Source organism: Pundamilia nyererei, unplaced genomic scaffold (assembly GCF_000239375.1).
Source record: "Pundamilia nyererei isolate P.nyererei 1_Seehausen unplaced genomic scaffold, PunNye1.0 scaffold00244, whole genome shotgun sequence".
Lineage (NCBI taxonomy): Eukaryota > Metazoa > Chordata > Actinopteri > Cichliformes > Cichlidae > Pundamilia > Pundamilia nyererei.
In genome coordinates, this window is record NW_005187645.1 from 725211 (window position 1) to 749847 (window position 24637).

Here is a 24637-nt window from a genome sequence, read left to right on the forward strand (position 1 = left end):
TCAAAGCGCTTCATAACCTTGTTCCTCCATATCTATCCGATCTTCTTCATACATACTCGCCCCTTCCTACACTCCGCTCTTCTTCAGCTTCCCTTCTGTCTGTTCCACCTGCTCACCTGACTACCATTAGACTCAGAGCCTTTAGTTGTTCTGCCCCGAGACTTTGGAATGGACTTCCACTTGCTCTCCGGACCGTCTCACCACTTTTAAATCACGTCTCAAAACTCATCTATTTAGAATTGCATACACCTGATCTGTCTTAGGCCATTTTTACCTTGCTCAGTTTTTATATTTGTTTTTATATTTGTTTTTATACTTTTATGACTCTTTATGTCTTTTATCTTACCATGTTTGCTATATATACATTTTTCTTATGTTTTTATGGTATTGTTTACGTGTTACTGTAAGGTGACCTTGAGAGTGTGAAAGGCGCCTATAAATAAAATGTATTATTATTAATAGTAGTAGTAATACAAGGAAAACAGAGAAAACCCCAACAATAAAATGCTAATTTATTAGCCTTAATACAATTTAAACAGGGGTTATAAATAAACTCACTCGTGTACAGCTGTTCTGAAGGAGGAAATTAGCTTTAGACATCAAAGACGGACTCCTGATGGAAGCAGATAATAAACTCTCTGTTTAAAAGTCCTTGTAACCCATTTTCCTACACAACCCAGAATGCACCCTGACAGGTTGGTGGAAAACATCCACTCAGATGTTTTTTTATTGCTGCTTTTATTGCATTAATCTTAATCAGACACCAGAGGGAGCCACTCCTACAGCCCAGCAGCATGCTGGGAAGAGGATTTCTCTCCTGGCTGAAAGAAGGATGAAGAAGAGGAGGGTGAGAGGCGCTTGTTTTTTCTTCCCTGCACAGCCATCGAAGAACGGCGTTTGTTTCACTTTTTAAAGTTTAAAATGATTGAAGTCATTAAAGTTCCTCAAACAGCTGGAGGTTTCAGGAAACTCCTCCTCCTTATCTTTCTCCTCCTCCTCTTCCTGATGCGCTGTGATGTCAGAGGCGCTCCAGCATGCAGAGCCGGGTATCGATCGCTCTCATTGATTATTGACCGAGCCTGACGGGGAGCAGGGGCTCAACAGATGTTACATAAACAGTTGTTGAGCTTGTTGGAGGGAAACAGCTGCAAGAGAGCGACGCTGCAGACGAGCAGGTAGGACATCGCTTTTTATTTTACACTGCTGTCTTCATCATCATCTTCAGTAAAACTCACATGTGAAAACACTTCTTTTACACTCATCTACAGTAATGTGAAGCTAAAGTACAGTTAATAAATCATCATTTATCATGAAATCCTCAATCAAAGCAGGACTTTTATTAATAATAAGTTTAAAAACAGGACTTTTTGACCCATGTGTTATAATATAATACATATATAGGTAGTGCTGTGAATACTAGTTAGTACATCTTTAATTTCCTTTCTTTGTGTTTTTTACTTAATTACCAAACCAAACGTTTGTGGGGAATAAATGGAAAATAATTGGGGTCCTTTTATCTTTTCAAAGATTTTCAAGGACCCAAACTTTGATTGGTTCCCTCACGTTGGGCTCTGCTGAGGAAGTTGGTGTATCAGAGCTGCAGATCTGAAGGGGTTAAATTCAGAAGAATTTTAAGAGGCAGGCATTTCATTTCAATCCGTGTTCTTATTTCCCTTCTCCACCTCTCCCCATCCACAGGTCTCCTCTCCTCTTCCTCAGGACCTCTTCTTTTTTCTCCAGAGATGCCAGGGACTCTTCCCAGGTTCCCCAGCTTGCCGCGGGGGGTCACCATGCCGGCACTGCTGAACTCTTTGCCCCGAGGCATCAACCCTCCCAGTTTACCCAGAGGAATCACCATGCCCAGTATGCCCACTCTGCCCAGTTTACCCAGTATGCCCCGTGGCGTGACCATACCCAGCTTGCCAAGGGGGATGTCGCTGCCGAGGGCTGCCATGCCGGCCGTAACTGAGGCTCCAAGGCGGCTGCTGCAGGACTGCTGCTCTGTGCTGGACCACCAGACACCCGGAGGTAACAGATACAGTGAATACACTGGCTGCTTCACATTACGACTCCAACAATGTTTGTGAGGAAGACGTTTTTGAATCAAACAGATAAAGGATGGGTGTACTTTTAAATTCTTAAAACAGAAGCCAAAGCAGAAGTACCTTTAATTTCCTTATTAATATTCCCCATGACCTTGGTAAACACTTTCCTGATGTGTTTATACACTCAGTCTTTAGTTTTGGGTCTAACTAAATAAAAAAATGAATTCCACTGTGTAAACTTTGATCTCAATAGAATCAGGAAAGAGGAATAACTGGCTAACAACTCAAGACTTATGCAGGAGACTTAACTGGGATAAATAGATGCAGCCAAGCCTAACAAGAATAACATATAATATTATGAATTTAGGTTTAGTGCAAGTTATTGTTAATAAACAGGGCTTTTAAATTACATCCTACTGTGGATCAACAGTCTGTTGATAGCATTACTTTCATGGTCCAAAGTTCTGGAAATTAGATCATATAATATACAAGATCAGCCCAACTCCTGCTCCAACTCGACTTCGACATTTTGAATGAGCATCTAACACTTAATTATCTTTTCATATTTTTACTGAATATATGTGGATTTTTTTTTTTATCACACTAGATCTCAGCACAACCCAATAAAACTACCATCAGACCGATCGTCTTTTTCAAAAGAGAAAAACATCAAATACTTTCTGTCCTAATACTGTCTTTTTTCCCCACATGGGCTCACTTATTAAGTCTAAAACATGTAAGCAACATTATATTAAACAGCCAGAAAGTGAGCGATAATTTAAGAGAAGAAGACAAATGAATGTCAGTTTCAGTTTTGTTCCCTTTCTGCAGTGAAAACAGAGCAGATGAATGTTTTCAGTTCTGCAGGTTTCTGATATTTATTTTTTTCATTTTCGGTTGGAATGATGAATAAATCCAGAGCAGATTACAGAGCGCTGAGCTGCTGCACATGGCCCGGATCTCTCTCTCTCTCTCTCACACACACACACACACACACACACACACACACACACACACACACACACACACACACACACACACACACACAGAAAAGTCTTTCAGGGTTAAGAGCCTGTGGGAGTATAAATACTACACTGTTAAATCTGTCTTATTTCATTTTAACAAACTCGTTAACAAACAGCATCTTTTTGTTTTATTTTAAATCTTTAATCTGGAGTTAAACAGCTAACATGCAAAAGCATTTTCAACATTGTCCTCTGACACTTAATCTGACCATCGAGATACGAGCTTTATAACTGACGGTGAATGAAAGGAGGCGGGGCCACATCAGTGTGTATGTGTGTGGAGGATTAACCACAAGTGTGTGTGTGTGGTGTGTGTGTGTGTGTGTGGTGGATGTGACAGTGTAGATGTGAGCTGAACGAGTCATCCTTATGTACGGTAAGAACAATTCTTTTGATTTATTAAGCCTTATCTCAAAATAAATAGAAATAGATTTAAAGATCAAACAGAGGCATAAATGAAGCTTCACTTAGTCCTGAAAAGATGTGCGACAGTTCACCTCTGCATCAGCTTCTCTCCTCAAATCTACCTGTTAGTCATGATGTCAATGTATTTTAAAGGGACAACTTACTGGATGTGTTTTTTTCTAGTTTAACAGTTTCAAACAAATGTTATGAAGGTAATAATAATAACATTAATAATAATAAAATTAATTACAGCTGCAAGCAGTGATAATTGGGCGTATCAAGGCACGCTGGGATTAAAGTGTTTCCTGTAGGCATGCGGATTGCTGATTGGCTGTTGCAGAAACGTAATGTTTATTACAAAAACTGTGTGACATTAAAGGAACGCCCGCTAGTTGCTCATTGTGTTGCTGTGAATAATGTTAACATAGTGTCACAGCAGTACCTGATAGAGTCACAGCCTTTAATGTATTGATTGATGTTTTTGGACACGCCCCTCACAAACTGAGACCCCAATTTGAGCAAATTTTTGAAAAATTACTTTTTAAAATAGTATTCGATGTCATTAAAACAATTCTGTTTAGAAAAAGTGTTAAAATACACTAGTTACCACTTCTTTTAAAGGTTTCTTCGTTGCCAAAGTAATGGCTCTCAGAAGAGTGTCTTTAACATGTTGGAAGTATGACCAAATTTCATACATGTACCTGAAACACGGCAGCAGGGCCCCTGTGTTGTATAATACAATAGAGACATTTTCACAAATCACAAAGTGCAAAATTCTGAGCATGTTAAGCCAGTGGACTCTTTTTCTTCAATGCAGATAGAGTTTTTTCTTATTTTAAGTTGAATGAATGAACTACTGATTTGAGTCATTAAAAGTTGGTTCATTTTAATTGTGTGTGTGTTTCTTTTATTTAATTATCCCTAATACGTCAACTGTTTGTCGATTTATCAGCCAGGTTTTGCTGGCTGTAGTGTTTAATTTACTGAAGCCTAAAATATATTTGTGTTTATAATATCAAATAGTTCAAGAAAAGAGTCTTTGTTACTTTACTTAATTATGTGAGGATCCGTAATCATCTCTCAATGATCTGACGATGACCATTATTCTTATTATTCTTATTAACAAAACAAATAAAAACCAAACATACCACTCTCATGGGATTTATCATATCATATATTGTAACTAATAATTCATCTGAACAACAAAATAAACAGTAAAAAAAATACAATTTAAAACCAACTCATGAAAAAGCTCTCAGAAAAGTATGATCTGCTGGTTCTGCAGGGTCTGAAGGTCCAAACATGCCACCTGTCCTGGTTTTTGAGACTGAACAGCATGCTCGCAGTGACAGTGCGGATTCTTTAAGCTCTGCTAACTAAAAAACACAAGCAATATAAACACATTACATAACAAACCACTGCAGGATTAAGATGTGTTCTCACTGCTGCATTGTGTGTGTGTGTGTGTGTGTGTGTGGTGTGTGCGTGCACTCGTAGGCCTGTTGTTGTGGGAACCACATCTTTTTGCAGAGTCTTCACTTTAGGACAGTTTGGTTTACAGATTCAGGTTTGAATCAGGTTTATGTTCAGTGTGTCATTCAGGGGCCTCGTAAAGTCAGGAAGACGAGCGTTTGTGTGTTGTGCTGGCAGCTGACCAGTGGCAGATCTCTTGTCTCCTTTAATCCCCCAAAAGCCGTGACGCCGAACATGGAGAGAGATGAAAATCAAAGAAAATCTGTAAACGTCCAGTACAATCCATAAACTCGACTACCCACTTTAGGCTGTTACAAACATTTTTTAAAAACTCACTACTGAAAACAGGTTTTTATTATAATTCAACCTGCTTTATAACATTTTAAAGAGTTTTTGTGTCTTTCTGTATTTAGTATATTATATATTTACAAACTAATGAAATTACAAAAATTACTCCACAGTTTTCTTGCTCCAACAGAGGCTGAATGTTATTATTATTAACTATCAAAAACAATGGAAAAGAAAAAATTCTCAATTTCAGAATTCCTAAAAAAAGTCCATTCCTTAATAACTCCTAAAAATTGTGACTATTTTAAATCAAAGATCAACATTTTAATTTATTAAAATTATTAGAGGACATTTTAAATATGGAAATGTTTCTCTGAAGCCTGCTGTGTTTCAGACTTTGTTTCAAATACATTGTAACTGAAGGGGGAAATTGAAACGTGTCTCTGTGTTCAGGGCTGTGTGGTTGCTGCTGGGCCCTTCGGCCACGCTACAAGCGGCTGGTCGACAACATTTTCCCAGAAGACCCTGAGGTAAACACCTGTACATCTACACCGCACAGTCTTTACATTTATTTTAGTGCTTCAGTATCAAATGTAATCAAAATCCAAAAATGTCATCTTTATTTCACATATTCATGAAGTTTTAATAAGCTACACAGTAACAACATCTCTGTGTGTATTTGTGTGTGTGCGATCAGGAAGGGCTGGTGAAAGCCAACATGGAGAAGTTGACCTTCTTCGCTCTGTCTGCTCCGGAGAAGCTCGACCGCATTGCTGCGTACCTGTCAGAGCGTCTGACCAGAGAGCTGAACCGCCACCGCTACGGGTCAGTACACACAAACACACTAAAGCCCACACAGATGGCCTTAAAATCATTATGCTAACTGGCAGCTTAAATGAATAAAATTCTAATTAAAAATCATTGAAAAAAGACATTCAGAAGTCAGGATCTAGAGTATCCCTGTAAAGCAATCAGCAGTTCAGGTCTTTTAAGTATTTAAGATCTTTTAAGTATTACAAGCTTCACACTTCTCTGAAATCAGCCCACCTTCTCTAGAGGAGTGACTGATCTCAGGGGTTTAAAATATGACACACATGTTTAACAGCAATGTGATTTTTTCCCCCGCCCCTCTCAGGTATGTGTGCATAGCGATGGAGGCGATGGAGCAGCTGTTGCTTGCATGTCACTGTCAGAGCATCAACCTGCTGGTGGAGAGTTTTCTCAGCACACTGCGTCTACTGCTGGAGGCTGACAAACCACACCTCCACATACTCGCCACCAACTCTGTATGTAACACCCTGCAACAGTGGACAGCATTTAAAAGCTTTGAGATCTTGGTAAAGTGTTCATGGGTTTGCAGTAAAGGAAACATTTACTAATCACAAGCTGCAGTAGTGATGTTAATTTGTTAATGGTTATTTGTTCATTTGACCATTCACCAGTCTTTTAACATTCATTAAGTTTCATGTATTATGAGGAACTGCAAGCATTTCATCTAATGAAGGAATGTAAAATCTCTTAATGAATTTTACAAAGTAGAAGTTGTATCACAGTAGCAATGTTTCTCAGAACTGTCAATTAAAAGGTTAATTAATTATCCATAAGTTTAATTTATTTATTTGTTTTTTAAGTAGATCTAAGTTCAAATTAAAGGGCAAACTATAAGTAAAATTTACATTTGAAATTTCTTTTAATACTCAAAATTGAGCAGTTTTACTTCTGCTTCTAAATTTGTTATGTGTAGTTGCTTTTCAGTGTGTTTTGATGGATTAAGAGGCTCATTTTGTGTGTTGCGTAGTTTGTAAAGTTTGCAAACATCGAGGAGGACACACCGTCATATCACCGGAGCTACGACTTCTTCGTGTCTCGCTTCAGTGAGATGTGTCACTCTGATCACGAAGACCTTGACACCAGAAACAAGTCAGTTCTGAGGTTTAACTTTGACTTGATACGAACTCACAGACACTATTTAAGAAGGGTATACAATTGTGAGTGCCAGAACACAAATAATCAACAATTTTAGTAATCAACCATTTGATTAGATATGTAAGCATCCTCAGGTTATGCCTTTTCATATGTTAAATTTTTTTTATATCAGCAAATTATTGAATAGTATTGATGATTCATGCACGTTTCTCTCTGTATAAGAGGAATATTGTGGAATAATCCAAAATTATGAACATAAAACAAACATCAAAACAAAACTCAGCTCCAGAGTCTGGAGATGAACGTGTACTTAGTGTGTTTGTGGGTAAACTTATGAAGTTTGTGTGTGTTTAGGATCCGTGTGTCGGGGATCCGCGGGCTGCAGGGCGTGGTGAGGAAGACGGTAGACGATGAGTTGCAGGTGAACATCTGGGAGCCGCGTCACATGGAGCAGATTGTCCCTGCCCTGCTGGTCAATCTGCAGCAACACTCACAAAACGACAGGTATAGACATGTATTATTGTTAACACTCTCGTACACCTACACGTTTTACTGCTAGATATGTAAAGTGACATCTGTGTTTAGGATTATATTTAAAAGCACTGCCATTGGTTCCCATATTCAGCTGGTGACATTCTGTTCTAAACTTCAGCTAATTTTGAGATTTTGTAAAATTGATAAGAAATTTAATACGTTTGCTATGCTGTTTATGGGGCTGTTAAATCATGTGGTCAAATAAAACAAAGCCAAAAGTCACTGAAAGTACATTTAAACAGTTAAATTACTCAGAATATTGTATGAGGCTTGGTTAGTGGCTTGTTTTCAGCATTTCCCTCTTTGTTCAGCGGATCTCCAGCAGAGCAGACAGAGGTTTGTTTCAGGGAGCTGCTGTGCCGAGCTGCTTATGGACACATTAACAACGCTATCAAACCAGTACTCATGTAAGATATACACTATATTTATAGCACAATAGTAGTATTACTCCTTACGAAAGCAGAGTACACAGAAACAGATTAACAAAGATTTAATAATTTCTTTGAAGTATGGAGTCAAAACATCAAACACTCAATCAAAATAGATAGAAAGAAAGTATCTAACTTCCTTCGACTCTATCTGCTGATATTTACACATATTCATATATAATACTGTTGGACTCTATTATAGTGACTTTGAAGTTCAAAATGATGCTTATTTATCTTGCACATACCTTCATGCTCAACCTCTGTTTATCGTTTATTCTGAGTAGCTGTACTAATAGAGGTCAAAATCAGTAGTAGCAGCAGTATTTATTTAGTTTCTAGTATATATGATATGCTATAATAATAAATCATTACATACAGATTGCTGGACTGTCTTTCAGGCACCTGGACAGTCACAGTCTTTGGCAGGGACGAGGGTTTGCTGTTCAGTGTTTTCAGATCATCATGTACTCTATTCAGGTTTGTTATTACACTGATAATCCTGTATATACTGCACTATAGTAATAGTTGTCATTTCATACAGCAAGTTAAATTAATACATTTAAATTACCTCAGCTTGAAAGTAACATATATTTAAATGCCCTTCAAAGGAACTTAAAGGAAATACTCTTTGACTGTAAATTTAAATATGTATCTGTAGAAAGAATGAACTTACTTATTTTAACTCATTCACTGCCATTGACGTCTATAGCCGTCAATTGCAGTGAATGAGTCAATGGGTTTAACTCATTCACTGCCAATGGCTGGCAGTGAATGAGTTAACTGTGTGTACTTAATTTGAGTACTTTAGGACGTGCTTTAGCTTAAACATAATTACTTTATTCAGTTTAGTTTTGTAAATGTATGATAACATAATTTTAAATAAAATTTAACTGCTGTTATATTTATGTAACAATAATGTCAACTTAATTATGTTAATTTCCTTCTTAATTATTAGAAAGTATTGTAGTATTTAATATTATAGTTTAAGTATTGAAAAATAAGAATAACAAGTTTAACCTAAGATTAACTTAACAAAATGCATTTGTTTAAGCATTTAAGCACAATTACTTAATCTTAATCTTACTGTAGAGTAACTGAAAGTTAATTTAAATGTATTTTCAACATAGTTAAATCTACAAAGTTTAACTAATAATTATTATTTTAAGTACAAAATGTGAGAAATAAATAATAATAAACACTGCTAATGGTACATTCCTTTTACTCATCCTACATTTACCTCTAAAGCACTTAACTGTCCCCAGCTGTACTGACTATATTACGTGTCACTCCACCTGTTATTCTGTAACTGAACTGAACTCTTGGTCAGTCCCAGCACTCCCACCTGGTCATCCAGCAGCTGTTGGGTCACCTGGATGCCAACAGCAGGAGTCCAGCTTCAGTCAGAGCTGGGATTGTGGAGGTCCTGTCTGAAGCAGCCGTTATAGAAGCGACTGGATCTGTCGGTGAGCCTCCAGCTCACACACACATCTGTTTATATATACACAGAAATGCTTAATGTTACTTATACTGTACTCTGCAGGTCCCACAGTGTTGGAGGTGTTCAACACGTTACTGCGACAGCTCAGGCAGAGCGTGGACTACCAGCTGACTGGTTACTATGACAATGGTGGTAAACATAAAACCAGCTCGATTGAAGAGAAAAAACTGCAGGACGCCGTCATTAAAACTATTGGTGTGTTCATGGTGGTATTTTAGCACTTTTTTGCATTAAAGGTGACAAACTTTTCTTTGTACTTTTCATTTTATTTACTTCATTTGAGCTGATGTTACCTCATGACATTTCAGGATCCTTTGCCAACACACTGCCTATTTACCAGAGGTCAGAGGTCATGCTGTTCATCATGGGGAAGATTCCTGTTCCTGGTATCTACCCAGCCTTGGGTTCACCCAACTCCGGGTACCATTCACATTAACTTTCTGTGCTCTCTGTTGCCTGTAGTTAACACTGTACTCACCTAGTATTTGACAAAATACTTGTAAAACACCTTAATTTTGTGAAATAATATTCTTGACTCAGGTTTGAAGGCAGCAGGATGATACAGGTGATGCTGCTGAAGTCTCTCCTACAGGTGAGGTCTCTTTAAAACCCTCCAGCTCTGCTCTTACCTTTTGAAAGCACACAGTTAAAATAATAAAGGAAAACCTGGAGGGTCGGTGAAGTGCAAATTTACAGTGGATTTTGAGATAATCAAAATGAAATGGTGTTTAGTTTATTGGTTTATCAGATAAACAGCAGTTGATTCTACACTCGCTGATTAAAGTCGTATGACTGAATAAAGCTGAATAACGTATGTCTCCAACAGTTGATTCTGTTCATCTGGACGTAGTGTTTTGTGGGAGAAACTCTTTGTCACTCATCCAAGTGACTTCTTCAGTCTCAGCTGACTGCAGGTTTCTCTAATCTTATAAACTGTACATTTGCATAATGACTGAAACCAGCCCACTGAAGGAACAATGGGCTGGGAGGTCAGTTCTTTAATCTTAATTATGCAAATTCTCATGACCATTGATCAATTGACCACTGACCAAAACCCACTGATCAATGGCCATGAGTACCATTCACAGAGAGTTGGGGAATGGCTACAATCACAGCATTGTAAGATGGTGAAAGATGTACCCTTAGGCCCCCTCCTCGATTCAGAGATGGTCTTTCCCTTTTCACGTAAATGGCCTCCTTGACTCCGCACTCAAACCAGCGTTCCTCCCTGTCCAGGATGTGTACATCCTCATCATTGAAAGAGTGTCCACTGGCCTGTAGGTGTGAACAGACTGCAGAGTCCTGGCCTGACGAGGTAGCTCTTCTGTGTTGTGCCATCCGCTTCGCCAGAGGTTGTTTGGTTTCCCTGATGTATAAATCCTGGCAATCCTCCTGGCACTTAACAGCGTGCACTATGTTACTCTGTTTGTGTCAGGGACTCGATCCTTGGGGTGGACCAATTTTTAGCACAGCGTGTTTTGGGGTTTAAAAGCCACAGACACCCGGTGTTTAGAAAAAATGCGTCTCAGCTGTTCTGATACTCCTAACACTTATGGGATCACTACATGTTTTCGCTTGGGTAGCGGTTGTCCTTCTCTCCTAGATCGGCTGGAGCTTTCTTTTGGCGCCTTCCCAGCTTTGACAAAAGTCCAGATGGGATAACCACATTTACTCAGGGCCTTCTTGATGTGCTGTTCTTCTGCCTCCCTGGACACTGTGTCTGTGGGGATGGTAAGATTTGATTTTCACCCAGGTGTCATCCACATATCTGAACCAATGGCTTGGTGGTGTTCCAGGGTAGGATAGCAAAGCCCTCTTTTCCACTTCTTCCATGTACAAATTGGCCACGATAGGTGAAACTGGGGAGCCCACGGCACACCCATGTTTCTGCCTGTGGAACTGACCCTTGTATGTGAAGTAGGTGGAATGAAGACACAGTTCCAAAAGCAAACACACTTGGTCGATGCTGAGAGTGGTCCTCCCACAAAACGCTACGTCCAGATGAACAGAATCAACTTTTGGAGATTTACTTACCTGGATGATTGAGCATGCATCACGATGAATAACGTATGGTTCAGATAAATCAGAATTTACAGCACTTGAGGCTCATCTTTGTAATATTTGAAGCTGTATTCATGCAAGCTTAAATAACATTTTCCTGTCAGTCTGACGTGCTCGCTGTCCCTCCTCTGTGCGTCAGGTGTCAGAGCATTACGAAAGTAGCAACCTGCTGACGGCGCTGCCCTCGTCTTTCCTGGAGCCTCTGCTGTCCTTCACGCTGATGGAGGATCCGGAGATCCGCCTGCTTGTTCTGTCCATCCTCACCTTGCTCATTGACAGACGCCACAACGCCTCCCGGCTCACCACAGCCAGGTCACACTTCCACAGAGACAACACCACTACAACCAGAGACTAATGACCCATGTGGAGAATAATGAGTTGTAAAGAGCTCCACCCTGTGGCAGGGGGATGTCACTGCAGACCTGCTGATTGTCTTTAGCTTGTGATGAACATAGTGTAAATACTTCCACTTTTCTCTCATTAAAAGATGATCTGCAATAATCATTTTAAATGAGGATCACATAGCATTGTTGGTCATTCTAAAAAGGTTGGAGGCGTTTCAGATTATTTAAACAAAGATACTGCTTTACACACATTTTTACAACAGGCTTGAAAGAATCTGTGAATCTGCCTTATAAGACTGTTGTTCAGTCTCTACCTTAAATTCAAAATTAAAGTCATGGCCAGATGCATTTTATTTAAAGTGCTCCTATGGTTCCCTCATCCATAGAGCCTGCATGGCTGTTCATTTTGATCCTACCATTGTGGATTTATTATAGCAGAAAACTGAAAAATAGCATTTGTCTAAAGGCGTTAACTGACCTGTTGAGGATCGATAAGTTATTGGTTATGTGTCTACAGTGTGGCATTTGATGTCTCATCCTTGGAAATGAAAGAGGACAGATGCTCTCGACAGGACAACCTGTTCATGAGGAAGGTAAGCTCACATCATCAGAGACACCACGAATGATGTCACTAGTTCGGAGGTTCGAGGTTGGAAGAATTTATTTCAGAGATTTACACCAAGATTTGATCAGATGGCTTTTAAAGGCAGGGATAAAACGGGTGGTCTTAGGTGTACATCATGATATTTGCACATTTCAGCATGATGTGTTTGTGTTCATGCAGCATGCTCAGCGTCTCTACAGACACGTCTACCTGGCCTCTAGGGAGGAGAACAGTGGACGCAGCCACTACCAAGCCCTCTTCACCCTATTGGCTGTTCTAAGTGTGGAACTGGCCAATGAGGAGGTTGTGGTGGATCTAATTCGACTGATCCTGGCTCTGCAGGTAGGCAGAACCTCTGTGATATGATTTAAAGGCCCATGTAGGGGCAAAGCTTAGTTTATTAATGTTGCAGTGTGTGGTGTTTACAATAAACAATAAATAAAATAGCACATTGCTTCTTCCTCTCCCTTTAACTTTCCTGTGATTGGCTGCACAGGAGATGACTCTTTCCAATCAGGAGTGTTTGTCAGTGTTTAATCGCTGTGGGATCCACGCCCTCTGCGCCGCCTTCCTCAACCTGCTGTCACAACTTGGCCCGCCTCCAACACTCCACCAGCACATCACTCAGGTGAAGTCGGTGTAAGTGTGTGTGTGTGTGTGTGTGTGTGTGTGTGTGTGTGTGTGTGTGTGTGTGTGTGTGTGTGAGAGAGAACATGAGAAACAAAGGTGTTTGTTAGCACAACATCACAGACTGTGTGTTTGTTTTGGATCTTCAGGTGATAGAAAGTCGAGAGAAGGATGCTCCTCACCTGCTGCCCGAAGTCATGTTTTGTGACAAACCCAGGTAGAGCGAGAGGCGCACTAATTGATTGTATTAAAACATTATAACATTTAAAACTTTAGTTAGAAATAAGAGTAGAAATTCAACCAGACACCCACATATTTACATAATCGAAAAGCAGAATAAATATTGCCAGGTTAGCCCCATTTTAAAGTTAAAAAACAAATAAAATATAGTATTTTATGTTATTGAGTTATGTAATTACACTTTACTAAAGTGTTGAAACTCTAGTAGAAAAAGCATAAAACCATCAACTATTAAACAGTACCATGCTGACCTTATATTGTTCTCAATATTCTTAATAATATACTTGTTATGGTTGATTCTGGTAACTCGCAGTATAGACAAAATCAATCCAATCAATCATGCAACTAGTCAGCTCGCGACTGTGGCAACTGTTCCTCCTACATATTCTCTGATCCGCTGCAAGCCGTGGGGTTGCCAAGTGCTGAGGCAAACAGTATGTAAACATCACTCTGCTCACTCAGTAACTGCAGGGCTCCTAGCATTAGCATCACCACAAAAGTGTACACCAAGGGCTTCATAGCACAGGTTTCTGTTGTCAAGCGGCTCCTGTAGGTGTAGTGTGCAGGTGGCCCAGTTCTTCTGTCCAATGTACATTTATACAGATTCAATTGTTTAGCTTGGTTGTACCTCAGCTTTGTTTGTCTAGCACCAGGATTTTTAAAGTCTTGGTGTTATAACTTTGTGTGTGTGTATCAGACTCCCAGAAGGTGAGCTGAAGGTGGATGAAGCTTTGCTGTTCATCCAATCAAAGATCTGCGAGGCCCTGGCAGGAAGCAGCTATAGCGCACACTGTGAACGCTTCAACATACCGTACACACCTCAGTTAACAGGTACTCAAACTAGGGTGACCAACCATCCTCTTTTCCCCAGACATGTGAACTTTTCACGTTCTGTTCGGGGCATCCGGGGGGATTTTCAAGATGGATGTCTGGGTTTTCCTATAGGCCTATAGAGGACCCATATGTGCAACGTCATCCTCGAACTGCTGTGTTGTAAGTGGTTGTTCCGTGCTCACAGACGGGACAGAGCGCAGAGCGGCGTGTTGAAAAGATGCCAAAAGATGCCAAAGCGCAAGTGCATCTTTTCAGACAAACTGCAAAAGAAATTTCCCTCGTATCATAAATGGGAGGCGTAGTGCACTGTGTGCAGAGCTGGCACTTACGTTTGTGTGTCTAACAAAGGTGCCGGAGATCTTGTTGCTTACATGGACACAGAAAAACATAAAAAGGCTGTGCGAGGCGAAAATTCATCTAGTAAGTTGACGGAGTTCTTTGTTACACCTGGGAAAAACGAGGATGCTGTTGTATCTGCAGCAGAAGGTGCACTGGCATTTCATACTATGAAGCATCACAATAGTTACAGATCCATGGATTGCACTAGTGTGTTGCTTAAAAAAAAAAAAAAAAGCATTTCCAGACTTTAACACAGCTAAAAAGTTCAGCAGTGCCTGCCAGCTATTGTCAATGGTGTGATAGTGCTGGATTCAGTGGAAGTCACTCTTGAAGCTCTTTCTCAGACTTAAGTAACCAAGGAACAGAGAAAATATTCCCAATCATACTTCAACTGGAAGAATGGTGGTGTGCAAACAAAATTAATTGAAGTTAGAAACGTCAAATGAGACAGCAGAGACCACTGCACAATACCTTACTGGTACCTCACTGGTAATTTTTCTTATACAGATGAGGCATTATTTCTGTAACATTATTTAATTCCAGAGGTTTTTAAGTTATTTTCTTTTGCGCTTGTTGACTTGTAAAAGCCTATAAAACATTTTTGATTTCAACATTTATTAACAGAGAAGGCATCTTTTAAATATGTTAAAAATACTTTAAACAAACAGTATTATTAAAATTCTTCATGACTGGGCCAAGTGTCCTCTTTTTTGGAAATCAAAATATGGTCACCCTAACTCAAACACACCCTTAATATTAAATCAATTTATCAAAGACCCAAAGCTTCACACGGGGTTTTTATTTATGTCATTTTATGTAATTTAGACTTTGTGTTTGGTAGTAACTAGTACATACCATACTCAGCGTAATAATATATAAAAGTAAGTAGAAAGTAAAAGCAAGTAAGTAAAGTTTAAGTAGAACTGTCTTGAACAATAGTAGTTACACAGTACTTAACAATGATTGTTCAAGATCCCAGTATGGACTGTAAATAAGAACAAACGATCGAAAGCTTTGTTGAGAAGCTGATGGTAATGTTTCTCAAAAACTGCAGGTAAATATTTAATAACAGTGGGTTTGAGGGTCCACTTTAGCAGCAGTATGAGTGCACTGATAGAGGCACCAGTCTCGTAGCATTCAGACTGAATTACTGTTTTATTGTAGAAGAGGATCGTCTGTCTAAGAGGAAGAGCATTGGAGACGCCGTCTCTCTGCAGGTGGACATGGACCTTCCGTTCTGTCCTGATACACCACAGGTACCCATCTGCTGAATGTACCTGTCCTTTTGTCCATCGCGCTGTTTTTGTGTCTGATCATATCTCTGTGTGCAGAAACCTCAGACTGAGCACATCACCTTTGAGACGCTGAAGAACGCCATCGGTAGGCCATCGATTTCAAATCAATAGTTTCACATGATTTACTTGTGAACATCTAGGAAATATTCTTCAAATTGTCCCCTTCAGCGTATAGTGACAATAACTTATTTTGTATAATTTTATTTTCATTAAAATTAGAATTTTAACAATAAAAAAAACCCCATTTAATTTAAGCCATGTAAGTGAAACTATTAACAGTGAAATTCAAAGTGAAGCACTGGGTTAGCGTCAACAAAGAAGATCTGTCTTTGATCTGGTTTTTCTTTCTGTCAGAGGACAGAGGCGTGGTCGAGGAAGAGGAGCGGAGGAAGCGGATGGAGGTGGTGGAGAGGTTTCAGACAGCTCCCTTTGAGGAAATTGCTGCCCAGTGTGGAGCCAGGGTGAGCAGCTTATTGTACTCTAACAAAGCAGCTGAAAGCACCACACCCACGCCATCGATGTGATTCTCAGCCAATAAGAGCTCACTTTAGTTTAGTAAAGTTGTTAAAAAAATTTTCATCTAGACGAAATGATCTGTCTTGATGTGATTAAAAACTGTTTTTTAAAATAATGCCTTTATTTGTCTCTCCAGACATCGTTGCTTCAGTCCAAACTCAATCAGGTCTTTGAACTCATCATACGTCCTCCTCCTTCTCCCTCTGGACATTCGGCACCTCGATCGACTCCGGTCTATGAGATGAAGTTTCCTGACCTCTGTGTCTATTAAAGACATTCAGCAACAACCTCGTGATGATGTTGAAGCACTTTGTTTGGTAAAGAAACGAATCAGTGGCTGTGAGGGAAAGAGTTTTACATTTTAGTGATTTAGTGTGGCTGTTTCCTTTATAGCTGTCAGATTTGATCTTTTTGTATTAGAAATGGACTGACTCAGTGTTTGACTCCATATTTCCCCGTCTCCCTACTGTTTGATCCTCCAGTCATGAGGTGCATCTGTACACAAGTATTGTTAATGGTTAAATGATGCTGCACTAAATAAATAGTACATGTTAATTTTATCGTCTCATCTTATTCACACACAGCAGACCTCTCGCTGTGACAAGCAACAGTTTGTTTTCATTTTCATTTGTGCAGCCCTGCCTTATTTTGAAGGTTCACACACAATTGATTTGTTTTTTTCTGTGAACCAAGGCTTCTACTGTAGCAGTATTGAGTCATAGACTTGTTTATGTAGTTATAAATGTTATACTTTACCTAAAAATGTACGTACAGGTTGTTCTGAGGACAATAGCTGTTTTTTTTTTTTTTTAGATTAGTTCAGTGATTCGTATTTCTTCCATGACGCTACATGCTCTTTTTTTTAGCACTTACCTTTTCTTTACTTTTTTCTGGCCCAATACTTTATATTGGTCATTACGTATTAGTTTAGGAGTTTTGTTTAACGTGGGTTTTTTCTTAGCAACCTTTTGTTTTTTTATGATTTCACTTTCTTTCTTACCTAGTCTCCTTCTTCTTCTTCTTCTTCTTCTTCTTCTTCTTCTTCTTCTTCTTCTTCTTCTTCTTCTTCTTCTTCTTCTTCTTATTATTATTATTATTATTAGCCCTTTAGAGCTTAAACCATGTAGTAATTGACAGAAAATGCAGTTACCATAGGGCGAGCTGGGGTATACCCTGTACAGGTTGCCAGTGTCTCACAGGTCTAAAGCTGCTACATATTTGCTCTGGCATTTTTATTTTTTACAATATATTGCTTAAAAATGTTTAATTGATTTTGTTATTTTGGGGGAAAAAAATCCCACTGATCATAAAGGGTTAGTGCCACCATTGTAAGTTCCTGCTTATTTTATGACCTCACTTTATTCTGCTTGATGGACACTCCTCCTTTTCAAGACTGACATGTAAAGACTTTTCACGTAGAGCATTTTCACCTATTTCAGGAGCTGACTTCTATTAAGATTTATCGCTGTTGTTACTCCTTCTTTGAGGAACTCAAAGTGAAGTTTGTTATTGTGGATGTGGATCACAGGTAGCAGGTGTCTGGTGTAGATGTGCATGTGTTCTGGATTCGTGCATTTGTGTAGAGAAAAGATGTATCTTGTTTTGCTTGCAAATAACTTTTTATAACTCATTTAATAATTAAAGTTATTTACATATATCAATACATATCAAAACATCTTTCTCAGACTCTTCCCCTCTCCATCACTCAATCAGGATCATGTAACAGATGGCAGTTCCAGAGCTTTTTTATTGGTCACTCTGTTAATGGGAACTCTTTGGTGTCTAATTGCCTTGGAAAACGTTTCCTCCTCCTGTCACTCCTCTCTCCACTGCCTCATCCTCTTCTCGTCTGGTCTCACTTCTGCTGCTGTCCTTCTTTGTTGATGACGTTCTTGAAGAGCGTCAGCAGTGGCCTCTGGCTGCGCTCGTCCCAGCTCTTCATGAAGCCACCGTAGCGTTTGCTGGTTGGCGGGCCGCTCCAGCGGAAGTGCTTCATCTTATACGAGCCGTCTTTCTTCTCCTGCACCGCGTTCAGGAGCTGCTGCTCCTCCTCCGCCTCCTCGACCATCTCCTGAGCCTTCTCTCCTTCCTCTGCCAGCAGCTGATTGGTGAGCTCTCGTCTCCTCATCTCTTCGGGGAAAACTTCAGCAGACTCCTCCGCCACGCCGTTGGAGGTGTACACTTTGACGGGGCGGCGTTTTCGGCCAACGGGCTTCCCCCAGCGGAAGTGCTCCATTGAGTAGGAGCGCTTGGCCTGAGAAGAAAGTGAGGAAGCGTCTGATGGGACAGCGGGCTGGAGGTGGGCGTTGCCAGGGATGACAGGGGTCTCGGCGGTGAGGTCAGAGTGACAGAGCTGGATGCACTCCTGCAGGAGAGAAAGAGAAGAAAACGTGAGCTTCTGGGTAAAAAAAAGAAGAACCTCCCATTAAATCAGGTCTGAGTGAACAGCGTGTTTGTGCGTTTACCATCATGTTGCTCTCAGAGCTGAGCTCCTGGCAGCTCGGATGCTCCCAGCACTGGCTGACTACTTCTCTGGCCCCGCCCACTACCACTAATGCCACCAAAAGCCACATAGGACACATCCTCCTGTTGACCAATCAAGAAAAGCACAGACAGAATGTTAAAAAAACCCTCATGTATACATTTTTTTGTTTCATTTTTGATTTGACATATTTTTATTTAATTTATGTTACATTAACACTACATATATAACCATAATGTGACTTACAGAGTAGGTATACAAAACAGATATCACTGTGAAATTGATCAAATAAATAAATACATCCCATGTACATTAAAACAAAAATCATAATAAAGGGCATGAAAGTACCTGTAATCTCTATAGCAAAATACATTATATTGGGTTAAACAACACATTACCATTGACTTTATATAAACTTATGCAAAGTTACATTAAGTTTATATTTTGTTGATGCCAAATCCTTGTTGTCAGTTCTGAGATGAAGCAAATGTCTTTTTCTCACAATTTATCTTAAAATATATTACTCAGTATTTGTGCACAAATTAATTTTTTTTACATCCAAGTCTAACAGAATTGAGTCAATCATTAGAAATTCATCATCTGTGAAGAACTAAAAAGTAAAAGTTAAAAAATGTAACAATAAGTGATTTTCAAGCATTTTAAGCACTTATTGATTTTAATATCATTATAAAAAGTTATTAAAGAAAATGATGATTCTCACCACACTTTTCTGCACCTCTTCGTCCTCTTATTGCTGGTGTTTTCCCGTCACTCGGCCGCTGGATGGAGGTTTTTAGCTGTTGCTCTCTCCTCTTCTGTTGCTTTGACCAGCCGACTGATTTTTATATCCTGCCAGCCAAGGACACGTGCATGCAGATAACGTCATCACCAGCATTTGCTCCTGCTCGCAAACGTGGACTGTTTCCAGAAAACGGACAATTCCATGTTTTCCCGCCTCCTCCTTCCTCCACATCAACCTCTCCTGCCCCTCAAATATTCACATTTTATATGGAGAAACTGTTTTAACTTCATAACCTCAGCTCTTCATTCTTTTTCAGGTTTAAATCTTCCTTTTGTGAGCATTTCTAAAAAGATTTCCAGCAAAGTTCAGTTTTATATTCACAAACTTCAACAGCCTGTATTTTTTAATGGCAGGGTTTTATGATTTCTGGTTGTTTATTATTTTTTATATATCTTAAGATTCAAGATTCTTGAATTTTTCTTGAGAAAATTGGATAAAATATAGACAAATTCACCCTTAAATTGAGCTTAAACTTTGCAAAAACAAAACAAAACACACATTAAATCTAATAAAGACTTTGGGGGAAGAGGAAGACCAACCGCGTAAATATTGGCTTAGCACCTCACTGCCACTGTCGTGTGCTAAATGTCAGATGGCAGGTTTGGCAGATTAACATTGAGGTGCCATGTCATCATTGGAGGGAAGACGGGAGTCAAACCTGCAGGTCAGGGTGTACAGTTTCAAACTCGGGCAGCTGCTGCAGCATCACCCCTTTATCTGAGCCCTCAGCGGCACTAATGATGATTCTACAGAAGGTTTTCACCGACAGCTGGGGAACAGACGTGAGCATTAAAGCCTCTACCTAAGGCCTCAGGAAGTTTCATTTCAATGTCTAGAACTTGGAGTGGTTTTTAAGCTCAGCATAGACTATACATAAAGACTACATATAAAGAACAAAAACAAACTTCTGAAGATCTTCTTTTAAAGAAGAAGCCTGGACAGGCCTCCCTTTTAGACTCCATTTCAAATTCAAATTCAAATTCAAATTCAAATTCAAATTCAAATTCAAATTCAAATTCAAATTCAAATTTTATTTGTCACACACACACAACCATACACAGTATGACATGGGGGTGAAATGCTTGTAGCTGTACAATGCCCGACCATTAAATGACAGAAGAAACGTTTTACAATATTTACAATTTACTACAAAAATTTACAAATTAACTTAGGAATTTACAGTAAAGAATGTGCAAATAGCAGAAGAGATTATAAAGATAAGGATTATAAATTATAGGAATTATAGGATTATAGGAAATGTGTGGTGGTGACGTGTGTGAGAGTCCAGTCTTATAGTGACGTGTGTGGGAGAGTCCAGTCCTACACCTGGTTCAGGACCCAAATAGCCTGGGGGAAGAAGCTCCTCCTCATTCTCTCTGTTTTGGCCTTAAGGGAGCGGAAGCACTTCCCAGACCTCAACAGTGAGAAGAGTCCATTGTTGGGATGGGAGAGGTCCATCATAATCTTCCTAGCTTTGGACTTGCACCGCTTGGTGTAGATGGACAGCAGGTCAGGGAGCTCTGATTGAATGATGCGTTCTGCCCAGCGCACCACCCTTTGCAGATCTCGTCTGTCCTGCTTGGTGCTGTTCCCAAACCAGGTGCAGATGTTTGCCGTCAGGATGCTCTCGATGGTGCAGGAGTAGAAGTTCTTGAGCACCTTCAGTGGCAGATGGAAGTCTCTAAGTCTTCTGAGGAAGAAGAGACGCTGACGGGCTTTCTTAACCAGGGTGTTGATGTGACAGGACCATGACAGGTCCTGAGTGATGTGGACACCCAGGTATCGGAAACTGTCCACTCTCTCCACTGGCATGCCACTGATGATGAGGGGTTTGTAATTCCTCGCCTGCTTTGTAGTGAAGTCCACGATCAGCTCCTTAGTCTTGCTGATGTTTAGGAGGAGGTTATTCTCCTGGCACCAGGTCTCCAGGTTCCTAATCTCCTCCAGGTAGGCCGTCTCGATGTTGTCGGAGATCAGGCCCACAACAGCAGTGTCGTCAGCAAACTTGACAATGGAGGTGGTGTCGGATGTGGCTACACAGTCATAAGTGTACAGTGAGTACAGCAGGGGGCTTAAAACACAGCCCTGAGGCACTCCAGTGCTGAGTGAGATGGAGGGGGAGACTTGTTTTCCCACCCTCACTGATTGGGGTCTGTCTGTGAGGAAGTTGATTTCACCTTTTTATTTCATTTTTTTCTGTTTTCTCCGCATCTGTTTAGAAGTTTTCTGAAAAGATGTACATGTAGTAGCCTTGAAGAAAGTAGAAATGTCATGTAGAAGTCGCCTTTCTTCGTGTCATTAAGAGATCTGCACTGATGGTCTAGTTTTCCTCAAGAACCAGCAAAAGCCTCTTTTTGGGGTTAAGGCTCTGCCCATCTAAAGGCTAATTTTAACTTCATCCAATGTCTTATAAGGGCTGTTCTTCTACTTGCACCTGCTCTTTGATGCTATCTTTCCCCTGAACAGTTTTATTCAAGGCCTTTTAGGGTTATGTGTAGACTGGGGATGTTTTACTTTTTGGAGGCCTTTTGGAGCCTCTATAAGAGGTTTCTGTTAGATAGAAGCCCTGATGTAAAGTTATATATATCCACTTAATACTTTTCTACAAAGCTGTAACTTCAAAGGAAGCATCTTCTAAACAAACCTAAGCTTTGAATTTTGAAACTTGGTTTATAACCAATGCTCAGTTGGTACTAAAGAAAATAAAAACAAAATAATTCGAAGGAAGAAAATACCCCCATGCATCACACCACCAGCAGCCTGAACTGTTGATAGATGGCGGGATTGATCTATGCTTTCATGTTCACACCAAATTCTGACTCTACCATCTGAATGTCACAGCACAACTCGACACTCATCAGACCAGACAACATTTTTCCAATTTTTGTTGTCCAGCTGTTATGATCTTGTGCCTACTGGGACCTCAGCTGACACCTGGTGTAGTCTACCTGCTTCAAAGTTTGACATGCATTCAGAGATGCTCTTATGCACAATTACAAGTAACGAGTGGTTATTTGAGTTACTGTTGTCTTGCTATAAATTGGGAGCAGTCTGGCCATTCTCCTCTGACCTCTGACATCAACAAGCCATTTTCACCCACAGAACTGGATATTTTCTCTTTATTGTTCTCTGTAAACCTGAGAGATGGTTGTGTGGGAAAATCCAAGTTTCTAAAATATTCAGATCAACAACCATGCCACATTCAAAATCGCTCAAACCACCTTTATTCTACATTCTGATTTGAGCTTCAGCACGTTTTCTTGACCATGTCTACGTGCCTAAACAAATTCAGTTGCTGAAATGTGATTGGCTGATTAGATATTAGCATTAATGAGAAGTTGAACAGATACACCTAATTAAGTGAGCCTCACTTTAGAGCTACATAGTCATATTTTGTCAGTCATTTGGAAACTCACACATCATTGCAATGCTTATATTTATTATTAAAATAGTTTTGGTACAATTTTTACTTTTTACTTCTTTCACATTTATAAAGCATAGAAAATAGAAAATAGGCCAAATTCTGCTGGTGATAATTTTGTATTTCTGATATTTTTTTTTGTAAATTTCACATGTGAAAATGAGGACTTTACATTTGTAGCTCATATATTTTATTTTATCCTATTTTTTGTTAGAACTTCTTCCGGAGCTATAGGGAATTCTACTTCAGGTGATTCAGATGGTCACTTGTGCAAGGAGCTATTCATTTTGTTTTTCTAATGGACTGATTGAGCTGCGTTTGGAGGCAGGCAGGTAAATATAAACCCATTAGACGGCTGCCACAGCCTTGAACATCCATTCAAGCCATTACACACAAACACAAACACACAGGTATATTCAGGAAGAAAGAGGTAATGGCAAAAGTCAGATGAGCTGAACTGAAAGAAAATACCCTTTTAATGACACATCATTGGAAGAGGAAGCTCTCTGCTCACCTGCTACAGTCATGACATTTCTGTCCATGCGTCTAATAAATATTTTCTCAGAGCATTTATCATTTTCTATGTCCTGACTTTTCATTAATATAATAATAATATCAAAGCCTTTATTTAAAATGTGAAAGGTAAAGAGCTATAAATAAAAAGAAATTAAGAAAATTGGAAGCAGAGTTCACAAAAAGAGCAAATGTTTATAGTACCCCAGTGAGGATTGGCATGTGAATTAGCCACAGTCCAATGAATTACATTAATAAGTATGGAAATCATTTCAAAATAAAACCTTTGGGAGAGTAAAGAAAAATAATGTCAGCAGCAGGTAGAAAAGCTACAGTGATACAACTGAGTGTACATCTGAAGACTATTTAGACTCTGTGGTTGTACCCAAACATTACACAACATTACACTACTTATACTACCACTAATAATAAACTGACCTTTACTGAATAAAATCTGTGCAATTTCCCTTTTTTAATATAACCTGCACGTTGAACCCAAGCATCATATTTTTGGGACTAAGAGAATTAAAACAAACACTGTGGTCAGCAAACTGATGCCAAACGCTTCTGCTTTTGGCCACCAGAGGGAGACAATTCCCCAGAGTCAACCTTACAGTCAAATGACTATATTTTATTTCAATATGAAATATAAAGACAATAATCAATAAAGGTTTGAATTTAACACTTAAACTTACTATAGTAGCACTGTTCTCTAATAGCTGTTTGTTCTCAGCTCTAAGCTCCAACTCCTACAATCTGAGAAAGCTACACTCAAACACACCCTCTTAGATGAACCTTGGCTAGATGTAGAACAAGCACTCTGCAATAATCTAGAGATCTCAGACCTACCATTTATCAGCTCAAACATCCAACGACATGAATGCTTTAAAAGCATCAACATCAGCTCTTCTCTGACAGCATGGTGGGAGTTTCTAAA

At 39.5% G+C, this 24637-nt stretch overlaps 2 protein-coding genes across 4 annotated transcripts; one reads left to right on the top strand and one right to left on the bottom strand.

The window, feature by feature from the left end:
- The first annotated feature begins 1016 nt into the window (after positions 1–1016).
- On the top strand, positions 1017–17452 carry LOC102204356 (protein EFR3 homolog B-like). 2 transcript variants are annotated; one of them, XM_005749412.1, is made up of 23 exons: positions 1017–1175; positions 1699–2028; positions 5690–5766; positions 5934–6061; positions 6372–6522; positions 7035–7156; positions 7517–7666; positions 8008–8103; positions 8523–8601; positions 9452–9587; positions 9665–9817; positions 9931–10042; positions 10163–10214; positions 11823–11995; positions 12545–12620; positions 12812–12973; positions 13128–13259; positions 13408–13475; positions 14196–14329; positions 15836–15927; positions 16003–16051; positions 16321–16427; positions 16619–17452. In XM_005749412.1, exons 2-23 carry the CDS (start codon positions 1743–1745, stop codon positions 16751–16753), a joined length of 2670 nt encoding a protein of 889 aa, XP_005749469.1. In that variant the 5' UTR covers positions 1017–1175; positions 1699–1742; the 3' UTR covers positions 16754–17452. The 2 variants fall into 2 exon arrangements, with proteins under 2 accessions (XP_005749469.1, XP_013770455.1); XM_013915001.1 differs by lacking the exons at positions 1017–1175; positions 1699–2028 and adding an exon at positions 3395–3446.
- Positions 17453–18273: 821 nt separating this feature from the next.
- Positions 18274–23034, bottom strand: LOC102204648 (pro-opiomelanocortin-like). Of its 2 annotated transcripts, none has more exons than XM_005749414.1 (3): positions 23021–23034; positions 18948–19068; positions 18274–18847 (listed from the first exon to the last, which is right to left on the bottom strand). In XM_005749414.1, the coding sequence occupies exons 1-3, from the start codon at positions 23032–23034 to the stop codon at positions 18338–18340; spliced, it is 645 nt and encodes a 214-aa protein (XP_005749471.1). In that variant the 3' UTR covers positions 18274–18337. The 2 variants fall into 2 exon arrangements, with proteins under 2 accessions (XP_005749471.1, XP_005749470.1); XM_005749413.1 differs by lacking the exon at positions 23021–23034 and adding an exon at positions 19686–19762.
- Positions 23035–24637: the final 1603 nt, after the last annotated feature.